At 30.2% G+C, this 17,395-nt stretch overlaps 1 protein-coding gene and 1 long non-coding RNA gene across 2 annotated transcripts; one reads left to right on the plus strand and one right to left on the minus strand.

Annotated features, from left to right (window-relative positions):
- Positions 1–35: 35 nt before the first annotated feature.
- LOC105194007 lies at positions 36–15,962 on the plus strand. Its single transcript, XM_026138776.2, has 6 exons — positions 36–270; positions 604–696; positions 5,942–6,063; positions 8,932–9,073; positions 10,845–11,125; positions 13,469–15,962. Exons 1-6 carry the CDS (start codon positions 203–205, stop codon positions 13,582–13,584), a joined length of 822 nt encoding a protein of 273 aa, XP_025994561.1. The 5' UTR covers positions 36–202; the 3' UTR covers positions 13,585–15,962.
- On the minus strand, positions 3,743–4,878 carry LOC120357564. Its single transcript, XR_005574565.1, has 2 exons — positions 4,003–4,878; positions 3,743–3,887 (listed from the first exon to the last, which is right to left on the minus strand). It is a non-coding gene; the product is annotated as an uncharacterized LOC120357564 (long non-coding RNA).
- Positions 15,963–17,395: the final 1,433 nt, after the last annotated feature.

Consider the following 17,395-nt stretch of genomic DNA (forward strand, 5'->3'; position numbering starts at 1 on the left):
ATTTCCATTGGACCAAAGGCTTCATGCTACGCTTATGCTCTGTTATGCATTTCGTGTGTGAGGCCCTTTAAAACCCACTGCAATAGAAAACGCTGTTATTGTAGAAAGCTTATTAATGCTCTGTGATGCAATTCAAAGCGATGTGTCGTGTTATGACAGGGTTGTTCACGGTAATACTATATAATCTTTAATTGTATTAAAAATGCCGTTCTTCGATTTTTTCCGAAATTTCCTTGGTGTAAGACGCCACGATGAGCCCGATACAAGCGGGTAAGATTTACACAATGTTTCATAAAAAAAATAAAATCTGATCTTTTTACCTGAATTTACAAAGTTCAGCTTTTCTCTTTTTTTCCAACGAGAAAAAAAGGAGAAACCATGTAAGAAGTTCAATTAAAAAGAGAAACAGTCCTATTAAAAAAAAAAAAATACATTTATATGTAATGTATATTATAGCATTTATATTATGACCTTTATGTCACTTTATATTTTGATAAAAGTACACTTGTTCAATTTCCTTTTACATAATACGATATTGGCTATCTTTTAAGATTGATATATTGTGTCAGCAATTTTTTAGACTATACTCAACACGCGTTTCAGATATAGCACTCATGATCCGCATCGAGAGAATTTCCGAAATCCAATTTGGCAGAGTGACGAAGATGACGATGATGATGACATAGATATTTTTCGGTAAAGAAGATATAATATTTTATATTTGAAGACGCGCCTATAAATTTTAACCCTTCTTCTGCAATCTGAATTTTTTGGCACAAGATTTCTTGTGTGTGAAATTAGCATCTTAATTTTCTGCATAGCAAGTTTTTATACAAATTCTATTTGCACTTGCAATAGTCCTACAATTCCTCACAGTTTGTATTAATAATTTCATTGAAATAATAAAAAAAATGACATTTTGAAAAATATGGTGCCAACTTCCCATGGCATCTGATGTTTTGAAAAAAATTTATTTTTACTATAAAATTTCATAGTAAAGTAGAATTTTATAGTAACACTCAGAGAGTTCTGTAGTTTCTGATAGTTCTGATTTTAAAAATATTTCTGACTTCTAAACATTTTATAATAATTTCTAAATCCGTGTGCTGGCATTTTGTCTCAAAAGACTAAATTATTATTTCATTGCAAGTTCTGGACAGCTTTTTGGATTTTTTTTTATAGTTCTAAAGTTTTCTATACATTTTGTTTAGAATTTCAATCTATATGAATTTTTAAACAAGTTTTACATCCAATCATTAGTATTGCAGATATGGAAGTATGAGGTAAAGGTTCCGATAAATCATTTCTTTGACAGTTCTTGGTAGATCTTGCATAGTTTCAACCATTTTAATGCATTTTATAAATAATTTTATAATATTTTATAATTTATAATATAATTTAAATATTTTTACAGAAATTCTCAAACTGACTATTGACACTGCATATATGGAAAGTATGAAGTACTATTAGTTTCAATAATTTTTGGCAGTTTCCAGTAGTCCTCACATAGTTTCAACTATTTTTATGAATTTTATAAATTGTTCTATTATTTCAATATTTTAAAACAATTTTTCAATTTTTTAAAATGAGATAGTATTTTACTTTTGTAATAAAGTATTAGCATACAGGTTTAAAAATTGTTAAAAAATATATACAGGCTAGAACTATGGATAAAACCTATAGAAAGCTTTAAAACTATTGGAGAACTATTGAAGAATGCCAAAGAGCCACTTGGAACTTGCAATAAGGTGGTATTTTTGAGGTGAGGTGTCAGTGCGTAAATTTAACGATTCTTTAAAAATAGATATAGATAGGAACTCTGGACAAAACCTACAGAAAGCTTTAAAATTTATTGGAAAATGATTGAAAAATGTGTCCATAACTTGCAAAAAAATGATAATCTAGTTTTATGGTGAGATATCAGTGCATGGATTTAAAAAATGTTTAAAAATAGATACAGGCAGGAACTCGGGATGAAAATAAATACTGGTTGGATAATCAAAAGTTGCATCAAAAGAAATGAATCTCTTTTCGAAACAAAAGATAGCAGTTTTGATGTAATGAAATCATCGACTTTTTCACATATTTTTTAATGCGTTTCTAATGTGCACCTTTTTTTTAAATGCATATCAGTGAAGTAATGTTGGAGCGATCGGAACAGATGATAATCCGATGGAGCTGGATTCAATAAATAAGCCGAATGAAGGAGAACTTTCATGCCCAATAAGTGAATAATTGGTCGAAAAGATAAACTTCCTATCTCATTTCGTTTTCATACAGCAAACGATAGAAATTTCATAAGAGGGGTCTCCTAGACCCTCTTATGTGTTTAAGGGTTAAATCCGGGGTTGTGAAGTAACGCGTTAATTGTAACGCCGTTACTGGTTTCGTTACTTTTTTTACGGTAACGAACGTTTTATGTCTGTAACGATAATGGTAACGTTGTTACATTTTCACAGCAACAGTAACGAATTCAGCCGTTACTTTTATCGTTTAGTTCCTTATTTTTCCTGCATATTTTTGAAAATACATTCAGCATTTACTGCAAAATCTTGTTTTATATTTGCGTTCTTATAAGAAAGCAACAAACCAGTCTTACTACATTTAAAAATTGAACTAAAAATTTTGGCTTACAATATCTCGTCAAAAGTGATCTAATTGTAATCGTTTTTCATTATGGTTATAAGATTTCATGATATCTATGTTGTACGATTGTAAATAAGCTCTTGAAACTGCTGAATTATGGGTAGGTGCCTTTTGGCTAAGTTTTAATTTGAAGTTATGAGATTGAATTTAAGCAAGTAGCAATTTTTGTTAAAGCATACTTTAACAGAAATCGAAACAACAAATTTCTGGAAACACATTTTGCAATCTTGTCGAAAGCGAAGGATATCTAGTTAATGTTGACTTTTTGTCAGAGAATGGAAAGTTACATTTCAAAAGTAACTTGTTATCTTTACTTGTTACCGAATCAAAAAAGTAACTCGTAACAAAGTTACCATTCCCGTTACATAGTAACGATTCGTTACTTTTTTGTCATTTTTTTAATTTAAAAAAAAATTATGTTTGAAAATTTTTATATAATTCTAAACTTACAGTTCTTAAAATAAAACTACAAAACTTAAAATAAAACTATAAAAATTATATAAGATTTTCTGAATAAGATTTATATAGAATTTATTAAATATTAACTACAATATTAAATACACTTTTTATCGATATTTTTAATAGGAAGTTAAATAATTATGTCACAAAGATTAATTATGTCACAAAGGTTTGACTTTTGTCTGAAGGTTTTACTTTGTAATGTAATAAAGTTAAACCATGAAAATATTTTACTTTAGTATTACATTTGTATCGGTAATTTACTATTTACTTAATTAATTTACTATTTACTATTAATTTACTATTTACTTTTAACAAAAGTTGACATCTGTAAAGTTCGTTTTTATGCTAATACAATTCTGTGATTGGTTTATTTTACAATTATTCTGTAAAACGATCTTAAATGTAATATAACAACGAACTATGAATATTGATTGAAAAATAAAGATTGAAAATTATATTACAAATTAAAAAGTAACGATAAAAGTAACTATTAAATTCGTTACCGTTACTAAAAAAAATGTAACTTACCGTTACAGTTACAAAAAAATAAAAAGTAACGCCGTTACCAATTTGTCACCAAAAAAAGTAATTGTAACGATAACGGCGTTACAAGTAACTCATTTCCAATCCCACCTTTTTTAATATTTTTTTGCAGAAGAATTTTCTTGTGTTTGAACGTCATTTAGAAACAAAACTTAAAAAATTCCCATGAAAATCCCTGTTTCCAGAATATAGTTTCAAATTCCTGATTTTCTATATTTTTTCCGATAGTGGACATCCTGTAAATGTTAAGGTAGATACTTTAAAATTCCCAAGTGCCAAAAAATTTAATATTTAAATTTAAAATAGAATTATAACTTATTGAACGTAATGGTCCCGAATTCATTTTTATACCTATTAAGGCTCCTGTATTCTCTAACTTCGTAACGACAATTCGATATCCTTACAGCGTCGTTGCGCACATATTATACATGGTAGAAAAGTTGCGCAACAACACGTAACGATATCCCTGGCTGTTGTTAAAAGTTAAAGAATACGCCTATTGTTTACTCGCCGCGGCCATATTGAAATTGTGATGTCATAAACGAGAAATCACACATAAAAGTTTCCGCCGTGGCAATTGTAAGTAAAAAGAATTTGGATAACGAAATCGCTTTAAAACGCTTGTAAAAATGGACCATGACTTATTAAAACTTTAAAATACAAGTACAACATTAGTCCCAATCTACAATAGATGTAGTAAGCCTTAAGCCTTAAGAAATTGTCCAATCATAATTGAGTATGAGGAGAATAATCGATCATAGTTGGTTAATTTCTTACGGCTTAAGACTTACTATATCTATTGTAGACCCGGACTTATGCAAATAAAATATTATCTTATACATATTATGCATTCTATATTTAAATAAATCATTTATATTTATTGCATTAATCAGATTACAAATAAAAATGTAAAATAAATGTAATTAAGTAATAAAGTAATAACAACAGGGATTGGAACTAACGAGTTACTTGTAACGGCGTTACCGTTACAGCTACTTTTTTTTGGTAACGAATTAGTAACGGCGTTAATTTTTATTTTTTGTAATTGTAACGGTAACGTAGTTACATTCTTTTAGTAACGGTAACGAATTTAATAGTTACTTTTATCGTTACTTTTTAATTTATAATATAATTTTTAATCTTTATTATTCAATCAATATTTATAGTTTGTTGTATTATATTATATTTAAGATCGTTTTGAAGAATAGTTCCCAAAAATAAACCAATTACAGAATTGTATTAGCATAAAAATGAACTTTACAGATGTCAACTTTTGTTAAAAGTAAATAGTAAATTAATACTGATAAAAATGTAATACTGTATAAAGTAAAACATTTTGATGGTTTAATTTTTACATTACATTACAAAGTAAAACCTTCAGACAAAAGTCAAACCTTTGTGACGTAATTATTTAACTTCCTATTTGAAATATCGATAAAAAATGTATGTAGTTTATAATTAACAAATTCTATATGAATCCTATTCAGAAAATCCTATATAATTTTTGTAGTTTTATTTATTTTAAGAACTGTAGGTTTAGAATTATATGAAAATTTTTAAACATAATCTAATTTTATTTTAAAATTAAAAAAGTAACGATAAATAGTAACGAATCATGACTATTTATGTAACGGTAACGGTAACGAATTACTTTTGAGAGTCAGTAACGAGTAACGGTAACTAGTTACTTTTTTGATTTGTTAACGAGTAACGATAACGAGTAACTTTTAAAAAATAACTTTCCATTCCCTGAATAACAATTATTTTATATAGAATTTTTATTGTAACTTTTTAGTTTTTGCGCAATCCTTTGAGTATAATAAATTTAAATATCTTTTCTACTTTAAATTTATTAAGAAATAATGTTAAAGTATATTAGAGAATTATGGGACTATATACATTCGAAGTAAATTCCAATCAAAATTATTTAATTATTTTCTAGATTTTTATTGTATTTTCTAAGAATGAGTAGTCTGATTGAAATCCATTCTAAACAATTCCATCATACATGTTCAGAATGATATTTAAATTTTTTATATTCAGGATTATATTTCAGCTATTTCCGTAACTTTTTCATAATATTAAAAAAATGTAGATTTTTTTCAGTAATCTTTCAGCAATTTTTCTAAGATTTTAAATGCAAAATTTGAATGCAAGAATCACGAATTATTTTGCTATTCCAGAATTATCTTAGAAATATAGTATTTCGCAACTCTCGTGAAATATTTGATTTTTTTAGTTGAAATATTTCTGAGATATCTCTGAAAAATTTTAATGTTGTATGTTTCAGGCATCCTGAGAGTAATTTGCACTTCAATATCTTCAGCAATCCACTCGAAATGACGCTTTATTTCGAATCCCAGATGGATAATATAATGAAAAATTTTTTTAGATTTAACAGTACCTTTTTTGGTATGTCTACTTGAGTCATTTTGCATGCTTTGTTTGTATAAAGAGTAATGCCAAATTTAGTCTATTTCTTGGACCTTGAATTTCAAACTTTTTTTTTATGCCAAATAGTATATGATGAAACATTAATCCCAGAGAAATTTTAAGATGAGCATGAGCGCGGTTTCGGAGATATAAAGGGTTAAATGTGATGGTTTCTCATAATACAGGACCATTTTTAGACTTCTTTTTGTTATTTAAATAAAAGTTACCATTTCCTATGTATTTTTGCGCGCTGCATACGAATCTGGTAAGCAAAATGCTCTATCACATCAGATTTCTTAGAAAAGTGCCAAAAATAATCATTTTTACCTCACCACGGCGTTAAAAAAAATCTATTGCTACCTATCTAAAAATCTATCACTCACATTTAAAAAAGCACCTCAATCTGTGAGAGACAAGGGGACTTTCAGCAGAAAAGCATCTCAATCCGTGAAGGTCGGTGTTACGTGTCACTTCAACTCTATCTATCTCGAGGAGTTTTCATTCTAGTCAAACTAGGTCATATTTCAATCCGGAATAAAACTTCGTAAGAAACAATGTTTTACTTCGTTTTATATATACACACGAGGGCGGTCCGATAAGTACTTAGCCTCACTGCCCGATGGTACCAATATCGCAAGAGAGATTTACTATCGTGTAGTACATTCTCGTAAACGGCTACTGTCAAAATTTCAGCCGAATCGGACTCGTAATTTTGTTTTGACCGCGTGTGGAAGCGTGCGTGTCCGCGGATTTTAGAAAAATGGAAAAAGAGCAATATCGGTCGGTGATTTGATTCTTGTTTTTGGAAGGGAAATCGCGCAGCGAAATCAAAGAGCGCTTGGATGCTGTGTACGGTGACTCTTCTCCTTCAATGGCGACCGTCAAAAATTGGTTTAACGAGTTTCAACGTGGTCGCACGTCGGTTTTTGATGAGCCACACCCAGGTGCCCCGAAAATGGCTACCACGGAGGATAACGTGACAAAAATCCACGATCTCGTATTGGCAGACCGCCGATTGAAGGTGCGCGAGATAGCTGAAACAGTAGGCATCTCAAAAGACCGCGTGGGTCATATCCTGTATGAAATTATAGGCATGAGAAAGCTGTCGGCGCGATGAGTGCCGCGTTTGCTCACTCCGGACAACAAGTGCAACCATGAGACCACTTCAGAGCAGTGTTTAAGCTGTTTAAGCGCAATCCGAAGGAGTTTCTGCGTCGTTTCGTGACCGTCGACGAAACATGGATCCACTGGTACACACCAGAGACCAAGGAACAGTCGAAACAGTGTACTTCACCCGGCGAACGTGCTCCGAAGAAGGCGAAGACTGTCCTATCGGCCGGAAAGGTGATGGCCACCGTTTTCTGGGATTCACAAGGTGTGATCTACATCGACTACATGGAGAAGGGCAAAACGGTCACAGGGCCGATCTACTATGTCGAATTATTGGGCCGATTCGACGCCAAATTGCAGAAAAAGCGGCCCCATTTGGCGAAGAAAAAAGTGCTCTTCCACCATGACAACGCACCGGCTCACACCTCCGCCGTCGCCACGGCCAAATTGGTCGAATTGCACTACGAACTGTTGCCCCGTCCACCGTATTCTCCAGATTTGGCCCCGTGCGACTTTTTTTGTTTCCAAACTTGAAAGTCACTCGCCGGGCAGAAATTTGAGTTGAATGAGGAAATCATCGCCGCCACGGAGGCCTACTTTGCAGACCTTGAGAAAACGTATTTTTCAGATGGGTTAAAGAAGTTGGAGCATCGCTGGGTCAAGTGTATCGAGCTAAAAGGAGACTATGTTGAGAAATAAATCGCCACTTTTCCAAAATTTTCGTTTTTCTTTTGTAGGCTAAGTACTTATCGGACTGCCCTCGTATATATATATATATATATATATATATATATATATATATATATATATACTACTGTGTCCAAAAAGTAAGGTGACATTTATTTCGAAAATTCTTTATTTATTCTTGCAAATCAATTTCGTCCCCTTCAAAGTAATCCCCCCCTATATAATACACTTATTCCCACGGATTTTCCAATCTTCGAAACAGTTGTAATAATCGATTTCAGGAATGGCCTTTAGCTCCTTCTTCGCAGCGGCTTGAATCTCTTCTATCGACTCGAAACGGTGATTCGTAATTTTTTAACCAAAAACTCGACTAATATCGTTCCACAACCACCGTATTCATCTGATTTGGCTCCATGCGACTTCTGGCTATTCAGCAAACTCAAGCAAGTCGATAATAAGAAAATGACAAAGAGCTCGAATAACAAAATAGTTTGTATCTTTGAAGATATTAGTTTTAGGACCCATGTTAATTAGACCTTTTCTTTTTGTTTTGAGCAATACTACTTGCTATCAAAATATGTGACCCTTTTTTTTGACACCCTGTATATTAGATAGAAATAGATTTTTTTTTTAACACCATGGTGAGGTAAAAATGATCATTTTTTACACTTTTCTAAGAAATCTGACGTGATGGAGAAATTTGCTTATCAAATTCGTGTTCAGCGCGCAAAAATATATGGAGAAATAGTAACTTTTATTCAAACAACAGAAAAGAAGTCTAAAAACGGTCCTGTATTATGAGAAACCATCACATTTAACCCTTTACATCTCCAAAAACGCGCTCATGATCTTAAAATTTCTCTGGGATTAATGTTTCATCATATACTATTTGGCATAAAAAAAAGTTTGAAATTCGAGGTCCAAAAAATGGGCTAAAAAAGAAGTCTTTTTTGCATCACTCTTTTATTAAGATTTATAAAAAATTGTTTATTCTTTCATTTATAAAGTTTTATTGATATATTATCGTAAGTGAGAGAATAATTTTTACAGATGATAAAGCTGTTACGGCATTACCGTTTGCCGCACCTGAAAAAGATAATTTACGGGACAGAGTACTAAAGTCCAAGCCTGATACATTCGCCTTAACGGAGGTACCGTTTGAGAATAAAGCAGATACGGATTTAGATGGAAGGTAGAATTATAATTTTATTTTTTCTTTAATTTTTTCAATACATATTTGACAAGTACTTTATACAGGGTGAACAATTTCAAACGTAATGGGCCGAATATCTCGGAAAATATGAAAGATACGGAAAAATGTTTCAGATAAAAGTTGTAGGGTTTAAAAAAATCTATTTACTGATCTTATCAGTTTGACCTTGGATGGCGTCACCAAGGTCAGATCAAAATCATATTAATTTTTTTAAATGGAACACCCTACTTTTAATTCCAGAATCTAATAGCTAACTTGGTTAGAGATTTCACTTTTTACCTTTCCACCCTAGGGAAAAAGTTACGTGATCGATCCCCTGGTGTCAGATCTTTCCAAAATACTATAAATAAGTTTATTTGTTAAGTAGTTACAGTACACTGTAGCTTTCAAGTTTCACAACTCAGAAAGTATTTAATGAAAAATAACTTCTTTATAGTGTTTTGAAAAGTTTTCAAAATCGACTACAAGAAAACGCGATAAAAGATATAGAAGTAGGTTAGAGTATCGGTAGTTCCCTAATTAAGGAATATTGGCACTACTTTAACATTAAACTCTCCAACTTTTATCTGAAACATTTTTCATATTTTCCGACATATTCAGCCCATTACGTTTAAAATTATTCACCTTGTATACGGGATGTTTGGCAATAGGAAAAAACTTGAAAAGTAATTCTAGATAATAAAATGAGATTTATAGAAATAACAAAATTGTGTTTTTTAATTAATATTTAAAAATTCATGTAGGAAGTGCTTACAGCATTCAATAAATGTTTAAATATTCACATAAAAAGTACTATAGGCAAATGAATATAACTAAAAAATGTAAACTTGATCACAATTTTGTTGTTGATTTTCGTCTTATCATTCCTTAAATTTTACCTCCCACTTGTTGTCCTGTAAATGTAATATACAGGGCAACAGGTATATGTGTGATAGACAAGAATATCTCGACTGATATGTGAAAACACAATTAAATTAACAAACCTAAACGATCATAGCTAGATCTATAGTACTGAAATAACGTTTCTCGTGTGATTTTACGTACAATTTCTAATTCTCGAATTGTATGTTGTTATTTCCAGTTTCAAATATAGTTCTTAAATTGAATGAGAACTGTAATATCACGAAATTAAATTGAAATAATATTACTGATATCAACAGGTATCTTTATAACCTCTCCCTTCCTATCCTGATAACTGTAAAGAATTTGTTGCGAAAAATATTACCTTGGCCAGGATTTAAACCCGGATCTCCCTGTAATCCGTGCGGCTGTCTTGTGCCTATTTCTATCAACGTAGATTAACTTTGATCTCAATTTAACTTACTCTTTATCTTTTTCTAGTTGTAAGAATTGGAAGAAGATAAAGAATTAGTTAAACTAAGATCAAAGTTAATTTATATTGGTACAAATGGGCATTAGTCAGTTTTGATCACCAAAGCACTTGGTAATATTTATCGCAACAACCAGTAGTGGTTTAACCAGTAGTGGTTTATACGAACGCATGTATAAAACGCGTGTTTTAAATAAAAGATACCTATTGGCATGAGTAATATTATTTCAATTTAATTTCATAATATTACAGTTCTGATCTAATTTAAGAGCTGTGTTTGAAACCGAAAGTAATGGTACACAGTTCGAAAGAATTAGAAATTGTATGTAAAATCTCATAAGAAACGTTATTTCAGCACTAAAAATCTAGCTATGACCATTTAGGCCTGTCAATTCATATGTGTGATAATTTATTTTATAGGATTTCTACGGAAGAATTTTCGAAAATGTGGAATAAAGGAAATATAGAAGTGACAAAACCTTCTGTACCACATAGTTTCTCAGTTGGAAAATCTGTCAGAAAGGAGATTGTACGTAGATCTGACGGATCTATAGAAAAAAAGCAAGTAATCAGAGATAATGAGGGTAATGAGGAGACAATCATTTCAAAGGAAGCAGATGGTAAAACATATATTGTTACTATAAAAAAAGATAGAAATGGTGTTGAAACAAGATCCGAGGATTTATTGAATATGGATGAAAGTGAGTATGGAAATATATTAATGTTAAGGAGGTTCTTCAGCTTGAAAAAAAAGAAGTTACATAACTTTTCGCATATTTTAACGCTTTTGGCATACTATCTTCAAAAAAATAAATACACAAAAATGATAAATAATAAAAATGATAATTTGTTGTGTAAAAATGTTTATTATAGTTTTTAAAAAAATCGCTTTTTTTCAAATCGTAAAAAATTAGTCCACTATAAAATTTTTTAATTTTGAAAAATGTATTAAAATCACTTTTTTACTAGGTATTTTGATAACATTATATAGTATATAATGTGTGTTCAAAAAGTATCGCGAATTTTGTGTTTTTTCAAAAATTATTTATTTATTCATGAATATCTATTTTGTCCCCTTCAAAGTAATCCCCATGAGATATTATACACTTGTGCCAACGGTTTTTCCAATCTTCGAAGCACTTCAAAAAATCATTTTTTTTTATCTTGTTCAGCTCCTCCTTCGATGCCGTCTTTATCTCGTCAAGCGTAGCGTAACGTCGTCCTTTCATGGGCCTCTTCAGTTTAGGGAACAAGAAAAAGTCACAGGGGGCCAGATCTGGGGAATACGGTGGCTGCGGCATCATTAGTGTGTTGTTTTTGGCCAAAAAGTCGCGCACAAGCAACGATGTGTGAGCAGGGGCGTTTGGTACGAATTTCGCGGCGACCCGTCTCATGCCCAAATCATTGATAAAAATCGAATGGCACGAGCCAATCGATATGTTTAGGTCCTCAGCAACTTCTCTAACGGTGATTCGACGATTGGCCAATACCATTTTCTCCACTTCATTAATTTTTTCGTCTGTTGTTGAAGTGCTCGGGCGTCCGGCACGCTCTTCGTCGTTCACATCTTCTCGGCCTTCTGAGAACATTTTGTACCACCGATAAACGTTGCTTCGGTCCAAGGTAGCTTCTCCGTATGCCACAGTCAACATTCGGAATGCATCCGCGCACTTAATTTCGTTTTTCACACAAAATTTGATACAGGTTCTTTGATCCATTTTTTTGAATAGGTAAAAATCGAAGACGATCCAAAACACGTGCAAGCAAAGCAGCTGTCAACAATTAAGTGAACATTCAAAATGGCCGAGCTTGTCGGCATAAGTGAGAGACATGAGTACCAACATAACGCCACAAAAAGATCGAAATTCGAATATACGTAACCCGCGAAAATTCAAAATTCGCGATACTTTTTGAACACACCTCGTATAATGTTATTAAAATACCTAGTAAAAAAGTGAATTTATAGTATATAATATATACTATTATATAACATTATATATTGTACTTGTATGCTTATCCATAATGTAATTTTTTAAAGGTAATGTTATTGTTTAATATCTCTGACAGTATAAAAGCTAAAAGACGTTATAAAGTTATTCCTCAGATTTATTTTGAACGTCTTCTTTACATCTTTTAAATTTTTATACCGTCTAATAACATATTAACTTTATTTAATTTTAGTTAAATGTATACATCATTTTCTTTACGAAAAAAAAATGTTTTATAGACATATGTAAATTTTTTTAATGAATTTTTATACCTTTGAGAAAAAACCAAAAAAATTCGCGGAAAAATTGAAGAAAAAAACAAGTTTTTTTTTCAGAGTTTTTAAAACTCTATTTTTTATAGTATTAATTAATATTAATGTGGAAAAATGGAAAAAGAATTGTTTATAATGATTTAAATGTAGTAACGAGCGATACTGGCATATTTTTACCAGTATGACATTGTATATAAAGAGAATTGTATAATTTATGAACACTTCATACTCTTCATACATGAAAATAATACAACAAAACTTCATTTTTTTTTTTTAATTTCAAAATGTTCTTTGAACTTCTTTCTTCTTATGTATACTTTTGAAAATTTTTATATTTTGTTTCTGGTTGAATTATTTAAAAGTTTTAAAAGTACTTGGGGAATCTTGTAAATGTTTTTAAATTTACCTAGAGACAGTTATCGAGTACTAAGAACTGTTTTCGACTAGTATTGCCATTTTTGTTATTTAAATGTGAATTACATAAAATTCTTTTTTCTATAAGATTTAATTGTTTTCGAAATAATTTTCAGCTATTTAAAAAATTATTTGATGAAAACTATATGATAAAAAAATTTTTTTTAATTCAAGAATTCCTAAATATCATAAACTTATTTGAAATTTAATCAAGTTTCTATATATATAAAACTGGAAAACCTTCTTAATAACAATTGTGAATGAAAATATATAAGTGTAGTGTTTAATATTACGTTTAAAAATTTAGTTTTATTTTATTCTTGTAATGAAACATAACTCCAGTGATACAAAGAAATATTTTTATTTGTAGACGAACTGAAAGATTTTACTCAAAAGTGGAAATGTTCTGTGAAAGATAACACAAATAGCTCAATTCTTAATCATTTTCCATGGGAGAAGTTCTTCGGTCCCAATCCGAAATTGTAGCAAGTAGTTAAAAAATCACATAGTCTTTATTCCTAATAAATTAAAACATGTGTGATGTTAATAAATAGATTGAATCAACAATAGAAGTACTTTTTTCATTTTTAATCGCAAAGTTTTCTTTATTCGATGGAATATATTCTGTACATATTTAATATATACATATGTTTAATAAAATTTATAATTCATACAAAAATATTTTTAAGTTTATACAACTAAAAATCGTCTTGCTTAGAGATATAAAGTTGTGGTTAGAGATAAGCGCTATTAGATTAACATGTTTTTGCATTACAAGAATTTTGAATGTCTAATCGTAATTAATAATTACATATCTAATTCGCAATATATTTTAAATTATACTGACTTAAAATACAAATGTTTTTGAGACAATATTCTTTTTTGAGCGTACGCGTATAAAGTAAATCCAGTATATACGTCGTACTTAACAAAAATTTAAATTTATCAAGTAGTATTTACTATGTTTAAAGAAAATGTATTGCACTAATAAAACTACTTCGTACTATCTACTACTAAAAAAAATTAGAAATATGAAATATTTATTTTCTTATATTTAAAAAAATCCTTCCATTTTTGTCGTATATCAAAAGTGGTAGGATTATGTCTATTTATGAGTGAGACAATCAAACTGAATAAGAAATACAAGAGCTACTCCATCCTTTACATTCTCTTTGCACTTATGTACCATGAAATAACACTAAATTTTTTACATTTCCTACAGAGAGAATAATCATTTTACGTAAGTTGTGATATATCGCTACGCTACTCACAATATTAAATTAATTCAACGATGGTTTAATTAATATTAATAGTAAAAAAACTGAAATTACACAAATACTAGTATAACATAAAATATAACAATGGTTATTTAAACAAGTTATCTTTATTCCTTTTATTTTTTTCTGACATCTGTGGTGTAAATACTAGAATTACCCTAATATTAACTTCCATTTAATTGTAAGGGCAATAACAAATTCAATTTATGCATAAAGCAATAAAAATAAATGGTATAGGACTCAAATGATTAAATTAACCGAATCTTCTTTAACCAATGTTAAATATAAATAAATGCTAAGTAAATAGTCTGTCATAATAAAGTTATATGAATCATACGTTATAAAGCCACATAAAGATGAAAAAAGATAAATAAGGAAAATAATAATGGTTATAAGTTCATACAAATTATATAATGATAAAAGAACGAAAAAACTAATAATTTGTATGCATTTGTTGTGAGCTTGGCTTTTATGATTATAACTATTGTTTATTTATATATTTTTTAATTAATATATCGCTGGTAATGTATGACTTCATTTTATTAAGATGGACTATTTACTTAGCATTTATTTATTATTGGTTGAAGACGATGAAATCAAAACTTTCAGTTTAGATTAATAAAGTTTTGATTTATATTTATTTAACATCTTTTTAATTTGCTCATTTGGGCCCTACGCTACTATTTATTTCTATTATTTAGCAATTAAACGACAGTTATTTTTTAATTTATTATACATAAAGTTTTTACAGTAACGCTTCGCAATTTATAAATTACCAAATTATTATTCTCTTCGAATTTTAATGCTATGAAATATCATGCATTTTTTAATCACATTAAGAACAATTAAAATGTCAAAATAAAATACGTGTACATACGATAAAACACAATTCAAAATATTATAACTATAAATATTGTTATGTCCGCTTTTCGGCTGAGCTTGAGAAGCTGGCCGAAGGAAGATCGATCGATTTGATAAAAGAAGCGCGGCCCGCTTTTGTTCTGTTCTGGGACGCGGAGCTGTCACGAGATATTTCGAATAATTCCGCCACGATTTATTTGTATAAAGTTATTAGATTAAAGTTAGTGTTCCTTTTTATAAAAGAGTGTCCTTTCCTTTCGCGTCGTGAAAACGAGTGTCTGCGCGAGAGAACTGTGTACTCGTTTTGTCGAGTACAACAATATATTTATATGAATTAATACTATACAATAGACTACAAAAAAAATAAATAAATAAATCATAATAGAATATAGACCAGAGTTCGGCAAAAAAAATGCACATTTCAACTAATTTTCAGATCAGTTCAGCCTAACGCTATTTCTCTTACCTCACTGCTCCGCGAATAATGAAGTGCCAATCGATACTCGAGACCGTATGACGTTCATATATGTATGTTTATAACAGATTTTCAAGTCACCTATGAGATATTATTAATGCATTTTTTTCGCGGGACGGTGAATTGAGAGGAATAGCGGTAGACGAAGCAGATTTGAAAATCAGTTGAAATATGCATTTTTGCCGAGCTCTAACATTAAAATGCAACTAAAACAGAATATCAAGCTCTTGTATGCAAAGCAATATTAAAAGTTAAGAAACAACAAGCAATATTAGATATAGAACATAAAAATGAAAATTATTCAATAATTACTAGAATGTTTTGAATTTCACAGTCTTCCTCAGCTAAATATTATTAATTTCGGCATAAGACAAAGAACGAGAGACTGGGAAGTGGGGTGGAGGAGGAAATAAGAGTATCCCATGTATCGCGCGATTCGAATGCAGAAATTACAATCGAGCGTTAGATGCGGCCCCTCGGTTGTTGAAAGTTACTCACGAACCAGCGAAGTAGGCAACTGCGTTATTGAATTAGACCGTAATTTATATTTTTTTGCGATTTTCTTATGAATTTATCTCATTCGTGACATTATTATTAAATTATAATAGTTTCCTTGTGAATGCATGTGTTTTTGAGACGAAATTTAATAGGCTATAAAGTAAAAATGTTTTTTTTTTTTACTTTTGTAAACAATGTTTAGAAAATTATTGATATCAATTCGACTAAATGAAAAATGGTAAGAAAAGGGTAAAAGAAAGTAAAGTAACTGCGCGTAGCGAGATTGCGCATCCTGTCTAGCTATTGACCACAGCCACTCATAATGCAATTTTTTATTCGAACAGCTAATTAGCGACATGGATAGTCGGGTTCAAACAGACTTACGTCTGTTAGAGTTGGTTTATAATAACTGATAATAGCCGTTACCGTAAGAAATGAGCCAATTATAGTCGATTATTCTTCTATAAATCGACTGTGATTGGCCAATTTCTTACGGTAACGACGATTATCAGCTATTGTAAACAAACTCTAAACCAACTTTTAGAGCCTATCCAGACAAAGTTGCATAGCTACATAACTACAGGCATAAGAAAATTGATTGGTACATTTCTTTACACATGTGCTAATGGACGAATCAATTTCTTTATGCCTACGGTTATGCAGTTATACAAGTTTATCTTGGTCTTTAACTTCACCTGCGAAAACTACTATGTGCGTGTTTCGGTTGACAAACAAATTTAAAAAAAAAAAAAAAAAAAAAAAGTTTGCTAAGTAAGGACGTTTTCCAGCAAAAGACACAGAAAGACGTTACAATATAACGTAGTGAATTATTTTATCCTTGTTTAATATTAGTAAACAAGAATAAAATGATTACTATGTTATACTAGGTCAACTGCCGCTTGTTAGAAAATGCTCTAAAATAAATCGTAATTGATAAAACAACAAAATCAGATAACGTGTAAATGAAAAAATTTTTTATCCTTTGACTACATACATAAATCTGAGGAGTTTGATATAATGTAACATCTATCAACACTTAGATCTATTATGTTGCAAAAGACATTAATTATCATAAAATACGAATCAATATTATTAAAACTGCTATACTATCAAATAGAAAACACTTTTTACTTCATATTCATGTTTTTAAAGTGTATTCTATTTTGTTCACAGGGATATCCTATCT

Source organism: Solenopsis invicta, chromosome 4 (assembly GCF_016802725.1).
Source record: "Solenopsis invicta isolate M01_SB chromosome 4, UNIL_Sinv_3.0, whole genome shotgun sequence".
Classification (NCBI taxonomy): Eukaryota; Metazoa; Arthropoda; class Insecta; order Hymenoptera; family Formicidae; genus Solenopsis; species Solenopsis invicta.

Excerpts from the sequence above, each read along its gene's own strand:
- LOC105194007 (XM_026138776.2), top strand. The coding sequence starts at position 203 with ATGCCGTTCTTCGATTTTTTCCGAAATTTCCTTGGTGTAAGACGCCAC. Across the intron at positions 271-603 it reads GATGAGCCCGATACAAGCGG|ATATAGCACTCATGATCCGC; the intron begins GTAAGATTTACA and ends CACGCGTTTCAG. Across the intron at positions 9,074-10,844 it reads GATACGGATTTAGATGGAAG|GATTTCTACGGAAGAATTTT; the intron begins GTAGAATTATAA and ends TTTATTTTATAG.